We start from the raw sequence: 23,204 nt of genomic DNA on the forward strand, positions 1-23,204 counted from the left end.
AACCTGCAATTGGTGGCGCAACAGGCGGCCAGCTGAGTTTCGCTATGTTTTGGGGTGTTTCGTGGCTATGAATGCGTTCCGCGTGCCGCATAGTTTCGTTAAGCGCCACGATTTACAAAGTCTGAACAGCAGAGGACCTCCAAGTGGCTGTCTAAAAATGCTCCTCGGACAAAGTTCGCGTAATGGCACACAACTAGCTGACACAAGGAAAAAAAAACTGCATATTCAATGCGCCTCTATGTTAGCAAGTGCACCGCTCGGCATTTCGCTTCGTCAACATACCAAGGCGCTGGGCTGCATAGCCGCCCTACGAGGACTGTTATTACAGAATTTAAATATGCCTGCACGTACCAGTCGCTGCACACAAGTCGTGATGGTGGCTTTTCTTGCCGGTGGTAGGTGGTAGGATTTCTTTGCCAGACCCGCTGCCCCAGCTCAAAAGCATCGCACGCTGTGTTGGTTTGAGGTCGAATGCAGCCCGCAGTTCTTTGCAAGACATTCGTTGTTCGAATCGGGAGCGGGATCCATCGTAACATTGGTGCAAACGTAAACGAAGAGACGACGGCTGATAGAAGCCTCCAACATCCGGCCGTCAGTAGTTTTCATTTCGGCTGCTGCTAGGCGGAAGCGCGCGCCTGTAGCCAGCAATCACGGAGTCCTCGTTTCTGTTTCCGCCGCTTTACGTTACTGTTCGCCTATTTCGTCATCAGAGAGTTCCGAGTTTGATCGTAGCGGCGGGAAAAAGTTTTCCAACCTTTCGCCGCCGGACAAGCGGCAGCAAAGACACGAAATGCCGAACTATCGCATTGATGGTCGCATTGATGGAGGCTGAACTCAAGCAACTGCTAGACCCCGGGCTCTTCACCTTGCTCTCCTCCACTCGTGTCGTCGTTCTCATCCGCTAGCTTCCGAAGCTGTCCCCGTTCTAACGTTGGCCTCTTCTCTTCTTTCCAAACCTAATTTCTTTTTCTCCGCCGCCCCTCCTCCGTGATCCGCTCCCGCGGGGGCACCACTGCGCGTGCGCAGAACGCCCTGTGGGCGCCAGATGGCGCCACGTTACCGTCAGTTACGTGTGCGCCTGCGCGTCGGGACCAATCGGCGCGCATGCAGTGGTGCCCACGGAAGCGGATCGCGCTATGCTGTCTGCATTTCTCTCCGCGGCCGCTTCCTTTGTCCACCCCCATTCGCTTCCCGTTGGAGTCGCCTCTTCCTTACTCTCTTCTTATCCCTCCTTTATCCCTTCCCTTGCGGCGCGGTTCAGGTGTCCGCCGATATATGAGATAGATACTGCGCCATTTCCTTTCCCCAAAAACCAATTATTATATTATTGGAGTCGGCAGTGGCTACTAAATTTGTAACGTGGATCGTCGCCATATCCAAATATGGGAAACATTCCGTGGGGCACGATGGTAGGATGGCGCGATCGGCAGCCTCCAGAAAACGTCGCCGACAGTTGTCTTGCTGCTGTGAACCTGCACGAACCGTCGCAGCATATATATGAAAGGCTCGTCCCTATATTTTTTACTGCGGTTTCAGGAAGGTTGGTGGAGGTATTCCTGAAAAAGAAACGGCACAATAAGTGAACAGTGCGTTAGTAGGATGCAGTAATTCTTCACATTTATTTGTGAGAGACATGATTGCACGCGAGGAAATGGGGGAAGTGCAGTGGTATAAGTAGGAGGCGCGGCTTGACAGAAGGAGTTCTTGCTCCTATATGTAAAGGAACACTAGGAGGAGTTACCTACCAGCACTGCAGTCGTAACAAGAATGTTTCTTGCGATCGTTAACGCAGCTTGAGCTGGATGGCTATACCGTGTACTGTATCCTTCAGGAAGCCTTTTCCCAAACGGAGGTAGCGCTTCTGACTTACCTGGCAGAATGGTTTCGAGCAGGACGAAGTGCATACCAAAAAAATACCCACATGAAGCAGCGTTGTGCAGACACTTTTTAGGGCACTGTACTATGGCACATAGCAGGCAGAATAACAATTATTACCGAGTCTAAAAGATCACTTACAGTTTATGTGCGCTCTTCACAAGAGCATTTTTTTCCACGGGAAAGAGAAAAACAAACTTCCACCGCACTACCATCTTGGATTTGTCTCAGAAGCCGCAACCAACTTTTGGCCGTTTAACTAGTCTGTCACATGACCTGAATGAGGGGAGAAAGCTACAATACACACAAAAGTGCTACGTTTCCCCTCTTAACTTCAGCGCGCCCCGTCCTATTGCTCGAATCCCTATTGTTCACGGCTCCGTGGACAGCCATAGGAAAATCTGGCTTGTAATAACCTAACCAGAGAGAAAAATTTGTCACATAATGGCGATTTCCGCTGGTCGTGCTGGAGCAGCTTTTTTTGCTCCGCGACTACGAATTTGTGTTCCACTGGTCGACTCGGACCGACCGCGCGAATTCCGCTGGTCCTTTGGAGCAACTCCGTTCCATATAGGGCGCACTAGGTTTATCCGCCGACCAGCGGCGGATCTCACCGAAACTTGTAGTCGGCGATGTCGTCACTTCCTAAACACACGTGATTTTTAGTTATTTTTAGCGCATGCAGGAATGTCAGCGGGAAACACTGAGCGCTGTTTCGCGCGCGCACGTATGTCGTCTGCGTCATCTTCTTCATAGCGATTACAACTCTCCATTATGGCATCATATGGAATAGCAATAGCCCTCGCGTTGTCTGATAAGAGCTCGTCGGAATCTGAGTCCGCGCACTCGGACAGCAGCAGCGACAACGAAAAGTACCTCTTCGAATCATTTTTCGAGGAACATTTCGCAGAAGCCCCTGCGAAGGGCAATTTCCTCGTTGGAAATTTCCCCGTAAGCACTCTGCAGACATACGATATATATTCATTTATGAACTTACCTAGACCATAACTGTGCTCCTCATTGCCTACGGGGTTCACCAAAATGTGGTGCACCTCAGGCGTGACATGAACAAAGCGACCAGTAGGTTCCATCGCGAAAGAAGTGCCTGCCTCTCGACGTCTGCTTACGCGTATTTTGGCGCCAGAATTGCCAGACCTCAACTTCCGGAACCAGTACTTCGGCTGCGCGCTCTACATGTTCCGCTGGTCGACAACGGTCGCTGTGCTGCGAGGCGGTTTGGGGCGCACTTTTGCGATTCGAGCGCCTCGCTTCGGATCCACCAGTGGAATTCGCCATATGTGTAGTTTTCAGCAAATCCAGCTGGGCTCGCGGAGCAGAGACGTCCTCAGTGGGGGTCCAGCCCCCAGAAGAACTGTTTGGAATTTGTTTCTTTAATTTTTTTTTCGCGCGCCTTTCTCGCAGTCGGTGCACTCAGGGGCCCGTTTAAGGGACCCACTGCAGAAACGAACCGCATCATGAAAAATCAACGCAAAGAACAGCTTTTTATTTCTTTGTGCTGCTTGTTGTGAAAATACCGTGATAACTGGACGTTACAGGCACGGTAGAAAATGTCCGGGAAATTGGGGCAAAACGCGACACAAATTTGCAAATCGTCGCTTTCTGTTTATTATCTGCAAATATATATGTATATAAAACAAACATTGCCAAATTGCTTCCCATCGTCGTGGCATCGCGCTGGGCGAATGTGAAAAGGCCAGCTGAATGGATCCAAGCACAGCAAAAAAATGAAAATGTCGAAATATGCCCCGCCCTGCAACAGTGCAGAATCAAGGTATTACCTTTGCAATCAATGTACACCACGTTAGCTCCACGGACATCGAGACAATTTTTGAGTTCCTTATCGGATGACAGACACGGTACACAGACCGAACCTGGCACTGTTTTGTTCCATGGCTCGCTGCAGCATATATGCAATTGTACAGCCGGGTTAAGCGTGTAGCTTCCCTACGGGATTATTTTTTTTAGCGCGAAAGCACTTTTTAATAAGGTCTAGCCGGATCACCGAGTTTGTATGAAGCTTGACCTTGAAGGTGACCTTGGAAAAACCTAACGTGGCAATAGGCCATGGAGAAACGAAAGAAATATTACTGCGACTGGGTTTAGATCCTTTGGCGGCGCGAACAGATCGGCTTCACTGGCAACTGCACGAGAGCATGATGCTGTCGGCGCAGCCGATCACGCCTCGTGTTAAACTGTTGTTGTTGTTGTTGTTGTTAGCCTATCAAAAGATGGCACATACCCACACTGGGGGATCGGCCAAGAATCGGGTGACTATTCACCTGTATTCAGGTAATTCAAATGAAAAGCACGCGGGAAACCAACACCGGAGGATTCTTCCTCATGAACAGAAAATGAATGAAAGTTTTGACTTTAAAATTAGTAATAATAATAATAATAATAAAGAGAGGAACTGCATGGAACAGAATTATTAAGCCAAAATGTAATAATTGAGAGGAAATAAAATTTTGTAACCCTTAGCATGGCAGTCGGTAAGATTATAGCAGGAAATTTAGAACAGCGGTACAAACAGATATGTGGCTGAACCCGAATGTGGTGGCGCCAAATGATAGCAAGAGCGGGCTGCTTAAACTAAGACCAAGGGGCTGCAAGGGCTCCTCCAGCAACTTTCTTCTCAAAGAGGTGTATCGGCAACAATATAGCGAAAAATGCTCTATAGATTCAGGCTCACGGCAAAATGTACAAATGGGAGAGAGCGCCAAACCCGGCCTGTGTAAGTAGAAATTTAGAGGAAAGATACGGCACCGAAGCCTCTTCAGAGATACTTCAAGCTGCCGAGATTGACAAACTTGCCTGTTCCAAGAATATCTGAGGTGCTGATAATCCGCCGATGTTACAAGTGTTGTGTCTTGCTTGCTTGAAAGCGCACGTCGCCGAAACCTAGATGCTGTAATATAGGCTGTAGCCGGGATGATAGGCAACACGGGGCCGCTTAGGGAAGCCTTTGCGAGCGTATCAGAAATCTCATTGTCACACTGCTGTGACCGGGAACCCATACTAATCGAACAAGACTCAAATGCGGAGGAAGCAGGGGCGGAGAGCTACCGACTGCAGAACCACAACTTTTGACCAAAAAATAATAAAAAATAAACGTTGTTTGATAATCAAGAATTCGCTAACATTCGATATATTGTCTATTAATTTCCAACAAACTTGCAGAAGAGCATGTAAATGTTAAGTTTGGCCAAAATAAGCGATGGCTGGCTCTCCTATTGGCCAAGTATTGCAGACAACAAAAGCCAATATTTCCTGCTTAACAAGCTCAATTTTAAAAATAAATATGTTTGGAGAAAAAATGTTGTCCCTTAATAACTTTAAGAGGGTTTTCTAATGGCACTTCGGAAACCAAGAACCTTTTATTGGCGTCGTGTGCTGTTGCGTTTTCGCTACTAGCTTTTGCGCACCACGTTTGCGCCAGTGTCGTCTGTGCGGCGTGGACGGAACGGGACATTTCAGTGTCGCCACTCTCTGTTCCTGATTAAAACGGACTGTCCCGCACCAAGTAGCTCATCGCACCACGATGCTTTGAGCGCCCATGGTGGCTCAGGTGCAGCGCCACCAGCTTTCCCTCTAGTTAACAGTACGAAACTCTATGCATAGTGACGGCCTCTTGGCAAAATACTGTCCCGACGGACCACTTTATATGTTCACATTCATTCCGCTATATATACTCCGCAACAACGAGCACCTATCCGGAGACAGTTGTGTACCGAATTTAGTAGGCATATAAAACCCTATGGTTTGTGGTATAGAAATAAAACCACAATTAAATAATAGGTAAACACTGTATACATGCAACTACTAATTGAAGCGTTACCATATCGCACCGCAAGCCGATTTCTAGGCCCACCTTGACCCCCCCCCCCCCTAAAAGAAACAAATTTCCTTTGCGACCTATCTTAAGGTGTAAATCGACAACGGGCGCGTTCTTCCAAGCTTTCTTCGTCTAGTAAACCAAACCGGTAAAGCTCGTCAGTTCAACGTCTTCCAGACGGTGGCAGCCTTTTTTGTTTGTAATTTGAATTACTATGCTGTGCCATAGCGTGCGGGTAAAGAAAACCCATTCAATGCCTGCATGTTGTGTTGTTGGAGTACGCGTTTTCAAGCGCTCAGTTAAGGTGCAAAATGGAGTACGTCGCATCCTCTTTTTTTTTCTACGGCCAAGTTCCATGAAAAACGACCTTGTCAACTCTAGGCAGCCCACGCAGCGTGTAATAAGTGTGCCGTGAATTTTAAAAAAATTTATGCTGCTCGAGGACGAGCCTCGCTGTGGTCGAACTAATGCAAAACACCTGCCAGCACTGGCCACGTAGACCTAATTTGGCTACGGCCAATTTTGGGGGAGGGAGGATGATGCTGATAACTTCTTGCGGCAGTCTTCGGCGTCCTTGTAACGCCGAATGCTTAGCAGTGCGATGTTAACAGTAAGAACGTTACAGATTTCAATACAGCCATGTCGCCGCAACGCGAATGCGCGGCTTACGTGAAAAGCCTTTGCAAAAGGTATGAAGCCCCGAAGCTTTGCATTGCTTCCAGTTGAACAGAATTCGTGATGTGAAGTACTGTATATAATGCGACATTTTCAATTATAGACGATTTTAAACATCTTTGTTTTGGTAACCACGGCATGGTTTAATATGGGAATAAGTTCAGAAGTGTGCCTTAGAACCAAGACCAGAACACAAGCACTGAGTGAGTGAAAACTGTTATTGCTCTTCTGACCAATACCCGCCGCGGTGGCTCAGTGGTTAGGGCGCTCGACTACTGATCCGGAGTTCCCGGGTTCAAACCCGACCGCGGCGGCTGCGTTTTTATGGAGGAAAAACGCTAACGCGCCCGTGTGCTGTGCGATGTCAGTGCACGTTAAAGATCCCCAGGTGGTCGAAATTATTCCGGAGCCCTCCACTACGGCACCTATTCCTTTATTCTTTCAGTCCCTCCCCTATTCCTTCCCTTACGGCGCGGTTCAGGTGTCCAACGATATATGAGACAGATACCGCGCCATTTCCTTTCCCCAAAAAACCAATTATTATTATTCTGACCAAAGAGTGTTGTGAAGGTAGCCCTAGCCCAGGGCCCCTGAGGCGGCGTGTGCCCATTCCACCAGCCAGTGCTAGCCATCTGGTTGCAGCTTAGCCCCTGGTGCAGGGAGTTTGCTAAAAAACAAAGGGCTTACTCCAACACGACTCAGCAGTCACTGCAGGCCCGAACGCCACACTGGAACAGTGGGTGGAAAGATCAAAATTTTGCCGAAGTATTTGGAGTCCCACAGAAGCAGGGGGGGGGGGGGGTAGAACACTGGGAACGGTGTTAAGGTTGGTTTGGTTTTGAGGAAAGAAAACTGCGCACTGTCTAGGTAGTAATTGTCTACCAACATCCACACACGAGCAGCCATATGGCACAGCACTCGCTTAATTGCATACTGTTACTCCCTGCCCATATTGCTCACTGAAACTGGAGTCATTTCATTTACTCTCGGCTAGATGTGAATAAAACAACGCAGTTATGCAACAAGCACAAGTCACTTTATTTCAAAGTTTAACAAAACAAGTACCCTTCAATGTCACTGAACCCAAAAAAGAAAAAAGAAGGCTGGTCGCAGTCTGCCCTGCTGCTGAAGACCTGAAACAGACAAAACGCGCAAGCTCACGAGTCATACCACTGATTAAAACTGCCAGCTTGCTTCTGTAAGGGAGCTGTGCTTTCAGCTTGCATGCTGACAGCACAGCTCCTTTGCAGAAGTTTCTTTAGACAGTCTATATATTTATGGACTCTCCATAGACGAAAACTAGAGGAACAGTCTATAGGCAACACAAAACCTATAGATAGTCTATAGAGAATCTATAGATTTATGGCCATACACTTTTAGTAGACTTGTCTATAGACAGTCTCTACAATGAATTGACAAAACGGAATATCAGTAGGAATGCAGTAGAGTCTATAGACTTCTAAGAAGTCTACAGACTTCATATAGACTATACTACTTCTACTTCTTATTGCATGGTAGGGTAACATGTAGCTGCAAACTACAGCAAGGAAGCAAATGGCTTGGAGTTCACACTCTAGCACCTACGTACAGTTGACAAAATATGAGGGAGATAGGGAGGGGGGGTGCAAAAAAGTGCCACTTCTAACCAACAGGAAAAACTGTCACCATACCATACCACACAGACATGCCAAGCTAACGATCTCTCAAGAGGTTTTGCCCTTTATCATCATCACTTTGGAAGCTAAATGATTTTTCTTTACACTGGGTATTTTCAAGGGCATGCAAACAATAGGGTGGCAGGGTGGCGCCAAAGCTGGCAGCAAAGCGCCACAAAGCTGAGACGTCACGCAAGGGACGACATACCCTGGACGTGCCAGACTGTCGGGCAACAAGCGAACACAACTTTTTGAAGCGGTAAGATTATAGGTGCTGTACCTGTTAAAGCAAAATAGCAAAAAAGGGAGACGTATACTTAACAGCAGAGTTGGGAAAGGACCACAAGGGTTGTTAGATCAGTAGCAACGAGAACTCAATATGGCTGGCACCCATCACAGTTGTGAAGACCCTTCCCACAAAAAAAAAAGAAAAAAAGAAGATGCTTTGGCATGACGAAGCCACATGGGGGCATGGCAACCACAAACAAGGCTCAAGCGTACCATACTGTACCATGCCATTCACTCTAAACGTTTCCCCACACAGTTGCAATGGCGGGCTCTCGTTTCCTTCCTGGCTAGGGTAACAACAAATGTGGCCTTGTCTGTTTCAATTCCAGCTTCACTATCAACTTCACTTCTAGCTCCACATCGTTCAACGCACAATCTGGAGGAGGTATACATGCCCTGCACGCTTTGCACACCCCGACAGTGCAATGTTCGTGCAACACATCTTCTGGAAGCTGTATGAAAAAACAATATAGACAGCCTCCCACCACTCTCCTAGACCACGCAAACACCACACGTCACAACTGAGAATTGCACTGAATATCCAGAGCCCTGCGAGGTATACTAGGACACAAAACATCCAGCTGCAGAACTGCTTGCAAATGGAACCAGATGATCAAGTGAGCATAAACGAGTACACTGGCAATGTTACCTACACTGAGGGTTTGTCCTCACTGAACCCACACTTGTCTACTGGCTGGTGTAGAGTAAGCATCCAGTGTACAAACAGTCCCACGGAGGAGTGTAAATTTTGTCCAGCTATCATAATATAGGCTGACTAAACAAAGCCTCTCTAAATCTCTTCCTTCATCGAAAACAGGTCACCAGAAACTGTCAGATGTCACAGCCAAGCCAGCCAGGTCACTATGGCGATTAGTGATTCACAAATCTGACATCTCCAAGGACAAAGCTTTCAACAAAGTCACAGTGGAGCTCTTTGTCCTGAAGCCAAACTTACACTGGCTTAAGCCACACCAAGCCACAACTGACAAATACTGCCAGTGGTATCCTGGCCACCATCACTGTAAGCAGAGCAGAAACCTTGCGAGGCCAGACATGCAGATAAGATTTTTAATCGCAGATGTACACAAGCAAGCCCAACGTTGCTTCTAGCCGTGCACCAAGCAGCGGTCACAGAGCTTCCCCAACAGTACAGGAAGTGACAGCCCAAGCAACTCAACACTTGCAACGCGATTCAAAATTGGGGGACTGCAGAAAGCCACAGACGCGTCGTGGTTACTCGCGCCTTCAAACAACAACTCCCGAAGCAATCACTGCGGCGGCATTCTGGGCAGTCCATACACTGATCAGGTGGCCTCACAACACATAATCAAACTTGAAGCACAGCCGAGGTCTTCTGCAGCATCGTCTGAGTTCAAGAAGATACATTATTCTTTGGCAACTTCGAGATGAGTGTACAGGCTCCAACTGAGGGACGCAGAATGGCCCTCAAAGTATTCAAATAACCACTTTGCCAGAACAAGCACAGAGGGCAGCACATCGGCTTCTTTCATTTCGTGCTCCTCTGCAAGCGCCCCACGAGCACCGCATCACCGTCAACTTCTGCCAACACGTCACTGCCCTATCCAACAGAGAAGCGATGCTATTTTGCACCACTAACACACATGCTGACGAACTCCGACTGAAGGACATGGTTGACGACCTTCCACACAACATTATATGAGAGCAAAAAAAGTGTCCCGCATATCGCGCAGTTCGGAAAACAAGCTAAACTGTATATCAGAGAGAAAAAACATGAAACAGTTTCACAAACTAGAAACGCGCTAATTAAAACCTCCAACGTTTGTGTGGTAGCCTGACTGAGATAGCCATGCTTCCACACAAGTACCACCATACGTCCAATGCAAGCATGGCCAGCTCGGAAAGAGCAGGGCTACATCCGCCTCAACGTGTTGACAAATGCAGTCATTGAGATGCTTGCAACGAACTACAAGCAGTGTTGCAACAAAAGCCGGTTTGCAGGCATGTCACTTGCATTCTGCCACTCAACTTGCTCGCATGTAGCCAGTCAAAATTCTTCATTGGCACAGAGAAAAATGGCTACAGAAACCAGACAACCTAAAGTGGCAGGGAGTTTGCTTCCCTCTCCCAAGTGACTTAGCATAAGAGTGAAACATTTGTAACTAAAACAGAAGTGTGTGGGAGGGGAAACAAACCGAGCACAGCGCTGCGAGCATATTTAGTCAGCATGCCCTCTTGTCAGTTGAAAATCTGAATAATAGCTCACAACACGAGCCTCAGGAAAGCACTATGTCAACACATGAGACAAAAAAGATGATCTCGGCACAACCCACATGCTCGCACACAGAGAAGGCAACCAAAATTAAGTCAGAGGCTGTGGTACAATTGACTGTATGAGGCTAGTAACGTTGGTGATGCCCCAAGCAAGCAGTCCCACGTCACTGAACAACATGCTGCTCAGTGTGATCTCGGTGCGAACGCTACCATTTAATTGCGTACTGTTACTACCTGCCCATGTTGCTCATCGGAACTGGAGTCATTTCATTTACTCTCGGCCAGTTGTGAATAAAACAACGAAGTTATGTAACAAGCACAAGCCACTTTATTTCAAAGTTAAACAAAACAAGTACCCTTCAGTGTCACTGCACCCAAAAATGAAAAAGAAAAAAGGGTGGTCGCAGTCTGCCCTGCCGCTGATGACCTGAAAAAAAAAAGCAAAACACGCAAGCACAAGCGTCATGACACTGATTCAACCTGCCAGCTTGCATGCTGACTGCACAGCTCCCTTGCAGAAGTTTCTTTAGACAGTCTATATATCTATAGACTCTCCATAGACAAATACTAGAGAACAGTCTATAAGCAACACAAAACCTGTAGACAGTCTATAGACGATCGATAGATTTATGGCCTTACACTTTTAGTAGACTTGTCTATAGACAGTCTATCTACTATGAATTGACAAAACGAAATATCAATAGGAAGGCAGTAGAGTCTATAAGAAGTCTATAGACTGTCTATAGATCATTTTTGAAAGGGAAGCTTCCCGCGCCAGGAGCATCGCACACTAAAGCGGTAACAAAACATTTGGACGAACACACGAATAACATAAGACGTGCACACGAAGGCTGCTCCCAACTACATCGAAAGACTTCTCCTCATTTGTACATGATCAAATTTGTCAGGGAAATATTTTGCATGTTCAAACAATCGCGGATTTTATGCAGTCATTGCTCAGAAAAACTAAAGGAGACAAAAGGTCCGTCTTAAGGGTATGACTCGGTAGCGTAACCCTTAACGTCACCTAGGTGGCCCACCTGCCTCCTACAGGTTGCTGTCTGGAGAAAACCTTCGAGAGCCATGCCCGTGACTATACGCTCACGGCACCGATGCCGACAACGCAATTACCAGATCTTCTGGAGAATGCAGCCTTTTAACGCTATCGCATTAATATTCACGACCTTTCGAGAAGAGGCAGGCCCGTACTTCTTCCACGAGATAGTTTCATGCTTGTATCATGCGCCCGCATACCAAGCAGTGTAGCAGGGCATACTCTAGTGAGTGTAATGCTAGAGGTCCTTGCAAAACGGATGAAGCCCATACACATGACATGACTCGCCGAAATTCACCGTGAATTCAAGGGGTGGAAGGACATTCGTACATTTAGAAAACAGAATCAGTAACGCTAAATTGAAAGGACGTTCAATATGTTTCGTAGGAATGCAGGAAATGAAGGTAAGAACAACGTGCTTCTTTGAAGATAATTTCACGAATTGTAAGTCGACGTTTCGGTCTAATTTTTAAGAAATATGAAAACTTGAAAAATTAGGTCCTCGCGAAATTTAGTTCACTGTATCTTTACATGACTGTAAAACCAAATTCATGGCATAACCTTTACGTGACGTCAATTGTGAATTTCCTAACTGAAAGTTTAACTGGGGGCAGAAACTGCAGGAAAGATTTCGTTAAACAAGGTGTTAACCAGAAAAAAAAACTCGGCCGTGGCATGTCTCAAAATCAATTTTCTAGCTAATAAAGATTTCTTGGTACAATCTGGTGGGCACAGCCAACGGCGAGTTGCTAGCGAAGGGCAAGAGAAGGTGCCCTGCAGAGTGAAGAATATTTCCCGCCAAACCGCTACAGCACATGATATGCCTAGGAAGTTCAGTGTCAGCAGGCGAGGCGTTATCTCTACGGCGCTCAGTTCGAACCATCTGCGCTATTGCACTGCCCCCGGTACTTTGTTTTGCTTCGTCCTTTGGTGCAATAAAACTAAGCAGGAACCAGGTACGTGGCCGTCGTTTTGGAGAAGGACGAAGCTAAAGTAATTGCTGCCGCGGTGTAAGAGCGTACTGTTTCAAAATGGCCGCCGTAGCGATTGCTTCGCCTTTCCAAAGAGTCACCTTCGTTCGAAATTTAGTCGAAACATCGCATAATTATTTTATGTACGAGCTTTGATAGCATTAACTGTGGGCAACAAGCCTGCCCATGCCTTAGGTCCCGCGTTTCCATGTTTTGTTTGCCGACGAGACTCAAGTTCCTTAATTAACAGCACCGTCTAGTGCAACTCTTCGCCAATGAGCCCTCGTGTCGAGACGTTGGTTATTACGCACATAGCCTACACTGGTCCCATAACTGACCCGCCGTGACAGCACACTGGCTATGGGAAGACCCCCGTGTGCCATGCAAAGGCAGAGCACGCTAAGGAACCCTCAGGTGTTCCAAGACTAATGCGGAGCCGTCCACCACCATACCTGTCATAACCCATGAGCCGCTTCGGTACGTGAAACACATTCACCGCGCCACACATAAGTATGTCGCGGTGACGTCACGACAGCTGAGTGAACTCTTGGGCATCGCTCACCCGGCAGCGATCCTCCTCAGACGAAGTACATGGCAGCCTGGAGGGACTCGAGCACCTTGACGGCCTCGACGTACTGTCTAGCTGCGACCGAGTCGGCGCTACCCTCGGACGAGTCGCTGCTCGAGCTAGACACGTCCACTTTGCTCGCCACGTGGTTCTTGGCCCGGTACGCGGCCAGGTGTGCGTAGTAGACGGGCGCCGGGATGCTCACGCTGCGCGCGCAGCGAGCGTACGTATGGCAGAGGTAGTAGCTCAGCTTCTCCAGCTCGTCCGCCGTAAAGCTGGAGTCGTCCCACACGACGTAGTAGTGCGACGGCTTGCTCGTGCCCTGCACCACAGACGCCAAGGGGGCGGTTAAACCCGCGGGACCGCAGCAATTATGTCCTAGATGCAGACGACAAACCTCGCGTCACATCCCCGCTAAGACTTTCGCAGTCTTAACTTAGTAATCACGAGGAAGAAATGGGCTTGGGCAGGGTATGTAATGCGAAGGGAAGACAACCGCTGGTCCTTAAGGGCAACGGAGTGGATTGCATGAAAAGGGAGGCGTAGCAAGGGGCGGCAGGGAGATAGGTGGGCAGATGAGATTAAGAAGTTGGCGGGGCCGGAGCTGGCAAAGGACAGGGTTAATTGGAGAGACATAAGAGTGGCCTTTATGCCCAGTGGCATAGTCAGGCTGATTATGCTACTCATGATGATGAACTGAGTGCCTCCAAAATTTGTTACTCTTCTTGTGGTCCCCTTTTTGGAACACATTACACTTTGCGGGAACCCTTTACTGGATGTCACGCAATGGAACATCAAAGTTGGCGCATGCGCAGTTGCTATCTGGGCCCAGAGCTAACAGTAATCCTGTACTCTATAGTGTGTAAGAAGCGCCCAAACTCCCTATCACTGCATCCATAGTGTCGCACTGACAAGTTCTGAGCACGTTCAGTTCGTTTCTGCGTCATTGGGGAATTTCAGCTCCCCTGTGATCCTCTACGGCTATTAGTACCGACTACTGAGACTGTGCCCCAGACGGCATTCCATTACTGCGCACCTGAATGCCGAAGTGGCTGCAGAGGTAGAAGTCGAAGTCGAGCGGGTGCGTGACCACGGAGTCTACGATGGTGCCGGGCGGCACGTTGCGGCACTTGCCAACCCCGTCCCGGTCACTGGCGGGCATGAAACGTGTGTGGTGACGCTTCTGGACCACGATGAAGGTCAGCGCCGGCTCGTACGTCTCGTTCGGGGAAAGCTCCTTACACGCCAGTCGGATGGCGCTCACCTGGAAACAAGATCAGGGCCCAGCTGTAGTCCTGAACTGGTCAGCTAATTTGTTAAAGCACTGTTTCTCGAGCTTGACACAGGTGGTGGACAGGGCAACACCAAGGCGTGCAGAACTGCTACGAACCGTCGTCTCCGCACCAAGTTAGGAGAAACTTATGGCGCTGTGAGTAAATTGATATCGTATTTGGAAAACTGGTAGAATTCATATTAATTCGGAAGCGCGTCTTGATCGGGCTATCAGGTAATTCATGACAGCTAAAAATGCAACTCAATGCAAGACAGGTACGATGAACACCAGCGTTGTGGTGTGTTGCATTTCATTAAGAACCGCCAATTACCGCAGTCGATTATGTTCGTTGTCGAATCCGCGAGGCAATATGCTGCTGCCTCTTGCAATTATAAACAACCCACAAAAAGATGTGGGGATATATCATATTGCATTCGAAACTTACCTCGCGGTTGCGAACCTCCATGAACTGCCCTTCGCTCACTCCGTCCCGGTAGAAGATGATGCGCTCCGGCTTGTGCTTGGTAGCTCGGTAAAAGGCCTTCAGCATGTCTTTCATCATGTCCTTGAGGTCCTTGATGATCTCCAGGCGTGAAGTGGCGGCGGAGTCCTCCATCTGGACGCGAATGGAGGCATGGAACTTGTACGGGATGGCGTCCAAGCTACCAACACACGCCGCAATGGACGGCCTCAGCTTGTCCCCGGGCGCTGGGTGAGTCACGTCCGCGCCGATGATGATCACCGGCTTCTGGAAGATGTCCGGCTTCTCCTGGGCCAGCAGGCTGTTGTTGGTGCCACCCAGCTTGGCGTTGATCTTCTGGCAAAGGTTGGTGATGAGTGCGGCGTTGCACTTCTTGGTCACGTTGTTGTCCATCACGCACTGGGTGCGCAGTCCGATCTCGGTCTCGGCTACCTGCTTGATCTCGGCGTAGTTCGTGTTCTTCGCGAGCACGATGATGACCATCTCAAGTTTGGCCGTCTTGCGCTGCTCCTCGAGCAGGACGTTCCGCATGGGCTTGCGGCTCGCGTCAGTCGTGGTCACATCCAGCGGCTGCTCGATGCGCATGCCCAGTTCTTGGCCGCCGCGAATGAGCATCTTGACGAAGTTGTCGAGGCTTTCTCGCTGCGCGAACCGGCTCAGGTTGAGCAGCGTCCAGCGGGCCAGCGTGGCCGGCTTGTAGAAGTGACGGCCCCGCAGTTCCCAGGTGCCGTCGCGGGGCTTGCCGACGGAGTTGTTCTCGAAGACCAGCGACGGCGGGTCGAGCACCCGACCCTTGAGCTGCGTCGGCTCGGTGTTGATCTTGATGCCGAACTCGCGTAGACACTGGTCGCTGCTGCTGACCAGGTCCCGCACCGACTGGCGGATCTCGTTGAAACGCTTGGCCGGGGGCTGGGCCGTGCGCTTGATCATCTCGGACGTCTGGTTCTCGTCCAGTTTCTTCTTGCAGTGCTGCCCTGCGACGATCTCGCATACCTCCAGCGGGAGGTAGACCGGGTGGGTCTCGCTGCCGGTCTGGATGCAGGGCAGGTTCGGGTACGAGAGGCGGCCGTAGCGGTTCTGGAAGTAGTCGGCCACCGAGCAACTGGAGCCGTCTTCCATGTTGAAGAAGAGCTGCTTGGCTGGCTCCTTGGTGACGCGAACCACCTTGTACTTGCGCGGGTAGGGAAGGTGGGTGACCTTGACGCGCAAACCCTTGAGCTCCTTGTTCAGACGAGCGTTCTGGAAGTCACGCAGATCCCTGAAGTCTCCGGCCGACATCTCGCGCCGGCCCTCGCTGAACAGCTTGCACATGAAGCTGGTCACCGGCAGAGGCTCGTAGAAGGCGGTGGCCGACATGTCGACGTTGAGCATTGGCTTCCACTGAGCGGGCCGCACGCTCGTGTAGTAGCCGAACCAGACTTCGCGGCCACCTCCGAGTGCGTTGTTGTCGTTCGGGAGCGGCGGCTTGAAGAAGGACCGCCCGACGGGCACGAGTTTGATCGACGGTCCGTGCCGCAGCACGATGTCGACAGCTTGGAGGACCTCCTGGGGAACCTGGCTGACACAGTTGTCGAAGACTGCGTGCAGCGTGTCCAGATTCACAGTGGCCGCGTACTGGATCTTGACGATGAACTCCTGAATCCGCTGGTCCTCCTCGAAGTCGACCGTGAAGGTGCGCTCGCGGAACTTGAGCTCACGGCGCGTGTACAGGTTCTTGCGGCCGTCGAAGGCGGGCATGCAGCCGTTCAGGTCGACCCGGTACTTCTTCACGAGCAGCTCGATGACCAGGCGGTTGATCTTGGTGCTGATGCAGCGGTACTTGCGCTTCTCGGGCACTTTGGCCTCCTTGCGCGTCTCGGAGCAGATCTCCACGTCGTAGTGGAAAACCTTTCCGGCAGGAATGTCAACGCTGAAGTGGTTGGCGGTCAGCTGGATCGGCCGGCCCAGTTGGCCTTGCGAGGGCCGGCGCGGGAAATGGGACGGCAGGGTCCGCTCGATTTCCTGCAGACCACGCCGGGGCAGTCCGCGGCTAAGGTTTAGATTCCCACAGCGCACAACTAGTGTTCAGCATTCTTGGACAAAAATTTTGAGTATTGGAAAATTGTGAGGTATCGTTATGAAAATATTGGAGGTAATGTTCCTAGTCCGAATGTTTTTTTTTACTAGCTGGCGTCAAGCAGTTAAGTCTGCCATAGAAAAAGAATGGGGAACGTTTTTGACGGTAGCGAAAACGTTACTAAAAAAATGCAAGCCTGCCGACGGAAGATTTGCAGATCTTTTGACCAGAATTGCCGGGTAGGCAGTTGAATTACGCACAGATTCCGCGCGTGAACTACGCCATGGCCTCCGCGTTTGCTGTCTAAATGTAAACTCCTCCATGTATAGGTTAATCGATATAAGTCAAGATATACTGACTTTCGCGTCACGCTGTTGATATGGAGAGGTCAGAATGATCTCGACAAAATAAGGAGAGAAACCAAAGTGAATGGAATGCATTGGTCAGATTGTCACGTCTACGTTGCGGATGAGAACTCGTGATTTTGTTTCTGTGACTCATTTTTTTTGCCCGTGGACTACTAGCACGGAATCTACTCCTGTGAGCTCTTAATCCACCGCACTACTCTTTCTTATCTTTTGTTTTTAAAGTATGGCAAATTTCGAGACAAACGCGAAAAATTCAAATTTCAGAGACACCAGTGGGGCGAAGTGACAGCTGTGGGCAACCTGAAGTTTGCAGCGTCAGTCGCAGCGCTGTAACAAAGGCGAGCGAGAGGACCAAGCATTCTTTGAGGGAGTGAAGACACTTAAGTTTTTGGCAGTGTAAACAAAAACTGCAATATGAACTCTGCTTTGTCGTTTTAATTAATTGAAACTCTTACACTGAACTGTTGCAGAAGTCAGGATGGCAGCAAATGAACAAAAAGCTATATTTTACTTTTTGTATGCTTCATAAGACCTGGTACTCACTTGTGACATCACAACAGTCTTTCGACTGCTGAAATCAAAACTGAAACTGCATGGAAGAATAAATTAAGTTATAAATTAGGCGCTGAGCGTAGGTGAATTTCACGTGGTGATTCATTTTTACTAATTGTGTGTGCGTGCGTGTGTGTGTTGGGTTTTATGGCGCATAAGCAGCTGAGACTGTCATCCACAGGGTTGGTAATATCTCACTGTGGCGCTGGCAGACAACTAGTTCTTTAAAAAAATCCATTTCCTGGTGACATTTCCTTCTTTTATTAATCTAACTACTCGTGACAGTTCTACTACTGCATTCTCTGCTAAGAGCAAGCAGGGGCGGAAAGGGACGTGTTTGTGGTCAAATTTCGAGTTTCCTTCCTGAAAAAATACGCAATCCACATTCACAAAGAAGATTTTCTTGTGTCACAAATATCTTACACACCATTCGAAAGTTCGCATGCACAATGAAAATTTCGGCGAGTGACCTGCGTCAAGTAGCTGCATAGGCCACGTCAAGGGTACCTGAGCAAGCAATGCAAGCACGCGTCTCTAATCATTCTCAATGCGGTATCGGAATCCCCTCAATGAACTGAAAATAAAGCCAACCTGCGAAGAAAAAAGTCGAAAATTGTTTTTCTGAGGAAAGGAAATGGCGCAGTAGACGTCTCTCATATGTCGCGTAAAGATGGGTTGCGCAAAAGGGACATTCACATGAGAGAAGACGGGACTGCGCTTGTACCGTCTTCTTTCATGTGAATGTCGCTTTTGCGCTACCCATGTTCACGCTAAGATGAACAATCTTGCTGAATCACATATGTCGGTGGACACCGGAACCGCGCCGTAAAGGAAGGGCGGAAGGTGGGGGTAAAAGAAGATAGAAAGAAAAGGTACCGTAGTGGAGGTCTCCGGAATAATTTCCACCATTAAATTCTGAAGGATGCCGCTCACCTCCTATACTGCCCATAGTTTCGTCATCAGGCCCTTCCATTGGTGGGATGCCGTCCCGTGCTTTTCACGCGCTTTCTCGTTTCTTCTTCCCCCGCGGTGCCAAAAAACGCGAGCGGCGGATGCAAGCACCGATATCGTACGTAGCACGATCATTCCAGAGAGTGCTGTGGTTCAGCATAACGTAGGGGGACCCATAGTCGACAAGGGAAGAGGAGTGGCGAAACAGCAGAGAGGAGATTGCGCACTACCTTTGTCCGCTGAAGGATGTTAGTGCAGTTCGCATCACGTGACATTTCTGAAGTCTAGTCATAAAATGTATAATGGAAGGCATCATGGAAAAGAGGCCCTCACGTGACAAGGCAGCGGTAGCTCCTAAGTTTCACTTTCGCTTGCTGCGCAGTGTAACGCCTCCACTTGAAATTTTTTTGAGATCCACCTTGGGCGCAATATATGGTACCTGCGACCATCTCGGTACGCTACTGTGCATGCACGGTCACTAAAAACGCCACTAACCTAGCCATGGCTGGCAGTCTGGCAACTATCATGGACCAACAATCGAGAGCCGCGCAACGTGCCCCGCCACTGCGCACGCGCTGATTGGTGCCGACGTGGAAGGCAGGCGCGCTGTTGACGGGAACGTGGCGCCACCCGGCGCCCTCAGGGTGAACTGCGCATGCGCGGTAGCGGTACGACTAACTACCGACATGCTACGACGGCTTTACCGCCCACGCCTTCGGCTTCAGACACGTACGTGGGGGCACGCAGAAGCAGCAGCAGCCGCCACTCACCCGAATCTTGAGCTCATCATTCTGCGATTTGGTGTTGCCGACGCCGTTGCGGACCCGCATGGGCGCGGCCGTCGGCGAGCCTTCGGTGGGCGCCACAGTGCGAGCTCCGTTGCCGTTGGCGGTGCCCCCGCCGCGGGTGATGACGCTGCTGACTGCTGTGGCGGCGGTGACGAAGTCCGTGCTCGACCGAAGCTGGGGCGGGGCCGCAGTGACCACCTGCTGCTGCATGACATGGTCGAACGAAGCCTGGGTGGCGCCATTGATCTGGAGCGCCGATGGCGCCAGCTTTGAGCATCCGGTTGTCCCTCCTGGACCAAAAGGAAGGAGGTTGCAGCACCGATATCAACAAGGCTTCTTGATGCTAGACCAGTTTTGCCAGCATGGCATGACCAAACAGCTTTTAGCACTAATGGGCGTTTCTCTATTGCGCACCTGCAAGAATGGGCTATGTAATGTGAAGTCGCCGAAGACATGATAACCCCGCCCTCTATAGAGCACCCGCCTCGAATTCGGGACTTGGTGGGCACGACTCCCGCTCCCGGCCGGTTTACCCACCGGTTTCCTAAAAATGGGTTCCACCTATGCCCCGGCCTGGTGCTCGGCTTGCATATGGCTTGGCAGAGGAGCGCAAGCCTTCAAATCCCGTCACTGTGGGCTTGAAGAGGCACATCGGAAATAAGTTAAATCTCGCATTCGGTCAAAGCGCACTTGGGCTTCAGCTGAAAATATCATTTTCTGAAAATCAAATGAAAATCGCGGAAAGGCGAGGGAAGGTTGTTGAAGCTAGTTAAGCTAATCCGTGAGGTAAGTCTATCGAACCAAGTATGCCTTCCAGAGCAAAGTCGCAGGGGCCTAACCGGAAGCATCGGGCGACGTGCCGCGTAGTGGTTAATGTATGGCAAGCAGACAAGACTAGTCGACAAGGCCATTGTGAAGCTATTCACTCAGGGGTTCGATATGCGCGGGAGGAAAAAAATATGCGCTAACACCATCCAACGCGTCAGAATGACTACTTCCCGCCAATATTCGAGAGCGAAAAACAAGACTGGTAATTCCATTTACACCCATTGTAGCGGCCTCGCACAGGAGCAGCGGCAAATGCGCGAATTTAAACAAAAAAGTGCACGGCAAAGCTCGTTGCTTCACCGCAACCAAACACGAGAATCGCGCGCCTCTAGGCAAGATGCAATGGCCTACGCGTCGCGCGACAGGCCAGTTGCACTAACCTAAGGGTTAGGCCTAGCGCGTTCCTGCTAGCAGACCTAAATATAGTGGCGAAAAAAAAAACGCGACCTGCAATTTTTCTGTCCGCTGAAGAAATCTCGCGGAAGAGCGTCAAGCATCGCGAAAACCGATGACGAAATCAGCTTCGGTCAAAACCGAATCGCCACTCAAGCTAAAAGCGGCATCGCGCGCGGGACATCGCGATTTCGCCGCGCCGTACAAAACGGACAGGGCGGCACGGTGACCGCCTACGGTCGTGACGTCATATAAGCCATCTAGCCAGGCGGGGTGGACCGACAGGCAACCCGCGACCTCCGCGATAGTCTCCGGAGGCGCGCTGCGCTCTATCACGGAGGCCACGGCGGGCCATGGAATGCGCTCCCCGATAGGCTCCGGAGGCGCGCTGCGCTCTATCATGGAGGCCACTGCGGCCCATGAAAAGCGCTCCCCGAGAGGCTCCGGAGGCGCGCTGCGCTCTATCACGGAGGCCACTGCGGGCCATGGAATGCGCTCCCCGATAGGCTCCGGAGGCGCGCTGCGCTCTATCATGGAGGCCACTGCGGCCCATGGAAAGCGCTCCCCGATAGGCTCCGGAGGCGCGCTGCGCTCTATCACAGAGGCCACTGCGGGCCATGGAAAGCGCTCCCCGATAGGCTCCGGAGGCGCGCTGCGCTCTATCACGGAGGCCACTGCGGCCCATGGAAAGCGCTCACCTCTTCCGCGGCCTCGCGGCCGCGCCAGCGGGACGGCCTCCATTTGCGACAGGAATGCCAGAGCGACCGCCCGTCCGATGAACGAGCTGCTTCTGGAACGAGCCGGGCGGAACGTGCCTCGCGCCTAGCCTCCGGCCCGTATGGGTGCCGCCCCCGGGTCGGGCCAATGGGGAAGCGAGCCAGTGTTGAACCCGCGCTGTGACGTCACAGACGAGGGAAAAGGCGAGCGCGCGCTGTCATGCCACCGGTTCGTGGTATGCACTTCTTCGCCGTCGTCGTTGCGGAGCTATAATTTGGTCTGGTCAAGAAGCGGGATTGGAGCGGTTAGCGGCCAGACCGCGGTTAACAGCCCTGCCAAACGTCGTGGCCGGCGCGTTCACGTGCGGCTCGCAAGTTCGCTTATGATGTCACGGCCGGTGGACAAGAGAGCGGACGTGTTTTTTAGCTCTCCGCTCCTTCGGACGCTGGGACTAAGGCTTCGCGGCGCTGCGGGGTCTCCCCATGGAGGCCACAGACACCGTGAATGAGCGAAGGCCTGTGTTCGGCGGTGACAATGAGCAACGCAGGGCAGGACGCTCACGATCACGATCACGGAGACGAACGCCATCCAGAGGAAGGTCGTCCAGCACCATGCGGCGAATGCAGGCCGAGATCGCTGATCTGCGGGTCACGGTGAGGTGCCTGACGGCGGCGCTCATCGCCACCTCGGAGAACCTCGATTCCGTCATCGGGACCTTGGACGTGTCGCCGGCGGACCCACGCGTTCTAGCGTTGAGGGACGCTATGGCGCTCGCTCACCAGACGCAGAACTCCATGGCGGCTCCCTCCCCGCCATTTCTTGCCACCCCTGCGCTTTCTGCCGCCATTGCTGCTCCTGGGGAACCGGCTGTGATGCCCTCTCCCCCTGAAGCTGCTGCTGCGGGCTCACCGCGGACACCTGCAGCCGAGGAGAGCATGTGCACCCCGATGGACGAGTCTTTTTTTTTTCTAATAAAAGTTGTTTCCATCCATCGATCCACCACCTGCCATCGGCCCTTTGAAACCGGGTGACGGCAGTTGCCACCATGCTCAGCTTTTTTCCCCTTTATTTTTGTTTAACTGTGTTGTAAGTTATTAAAACTCTCCATTTTCTTTAAATACGTCTTCCTACACTTCTAACCTTATGTCACCTCTCTGCTTTTGAGCCACCAATCTTCCAATCGCTTTTTGCTAATTTCCACCGCAGATTTTTTACGTGACCATCGCTGTCTAAACCCTATAGGGCTTCCGGAAGAATGACTGTGCCTGCATCGACATCGGGGTGGATACCATCACATTTTAGGATGAGGTGTTCTATTGTTTCTACAGATTTACCACACACAGCACATGTGTCATCTTCGTTAAATTTCTTTCTGTAGCTGCGCCTTTTAAGACACCCCGACCTAGCTTCAAAGAGTAGGGCACTGCATCTTGAGTTACAAGAAACGCTTGCTTCCCGATCTTCCTTTCCAGTATCGATATAGTTCTACACTATGCGTCTTTTCCATCGAATGTATCCAATCATTATAATAACAGTTTGGTTTTGGGATAAAGGAAATGGCGCAGTATCTGTCTCGCATATCGGCGGGCACCTGAACCGCGCCGT

The 23,204-nt window shown here is 50.5% G+C and overlaps 1 protein-coding gene across 1 annotated transcript; it reads right to left on the reverse strand.

Annotated features, from left to right (window-relative positions):
• Nucleotides 1-7,490: 7,490 nt before the first annotated feature.
• LOC144100235 (protein argonaute-2-like) lies at nt 7,491-21,653 on the reverse strand. The gene is made up of 6 exons (XM_077633252.1): nt 21,581-21,653; nt 19,644-19,951; nt 14,911-16,947; nt 14,229-14,456; nt 13,187-13,514; nt 7,491-7,536 (listed from the first exon to the last, which is right to left on the reverse strand). The coding sequence occupies exons 1-5, from the start codon at nt 21,621-21,623 to the stop codon at nt 13,203-13,205; spliced, it is 2,928 nt and encodes a 975-aa protein (XP_077489378.1). The 5' UTR covers nt 21,624-21,653; the 3' UTR covers nt 7,491-7,536; nt 13,187-13,202.
• Nucleotides 21,654-23,204: the final 1,551 nt, after the last annotated feature.

The sequence above is a fragment of the Amblyomma americanum genome, chromosome 8 (genome assembly GCF_052857255.1).
Source record: "Amblyomma americanum isolate KBUSLIRL-KWMA chromosome 8, ASM5285725v1, whole genome shotgun sequence".
Taxonomy (NCBI): domain Eukaryota; kingdom Metazoa; phylum Arthropoda; class Arachnida; order Ixodida; family Ixodidae; genus Amblyomma; species Amblyomma americanum.

Coding starts and splice junctions, on each gene's coding strand:
- LOC144100235 (XM_077633252.1), bottom strand. CDS start 21,623: ATGGAGGCCGTCCCGCTGGCGCGGCCGCGAGGCCGCGGAAGAG. Junction 16,948..19,643: donor ATGATGAGCTCAAGATTCGG/GTGAGTGGCGGC, acceptor CGTGGTCTGCAG/GAAATCGAGCGGACCCTGCC. Junction 14,457..14,910: donor TGGAGGTTCGCAACCGCGAG/GTAAGTTTCGAA, acceptor TCTTGTTTCCAG/GTGAGCGCCATCCGACTGGC.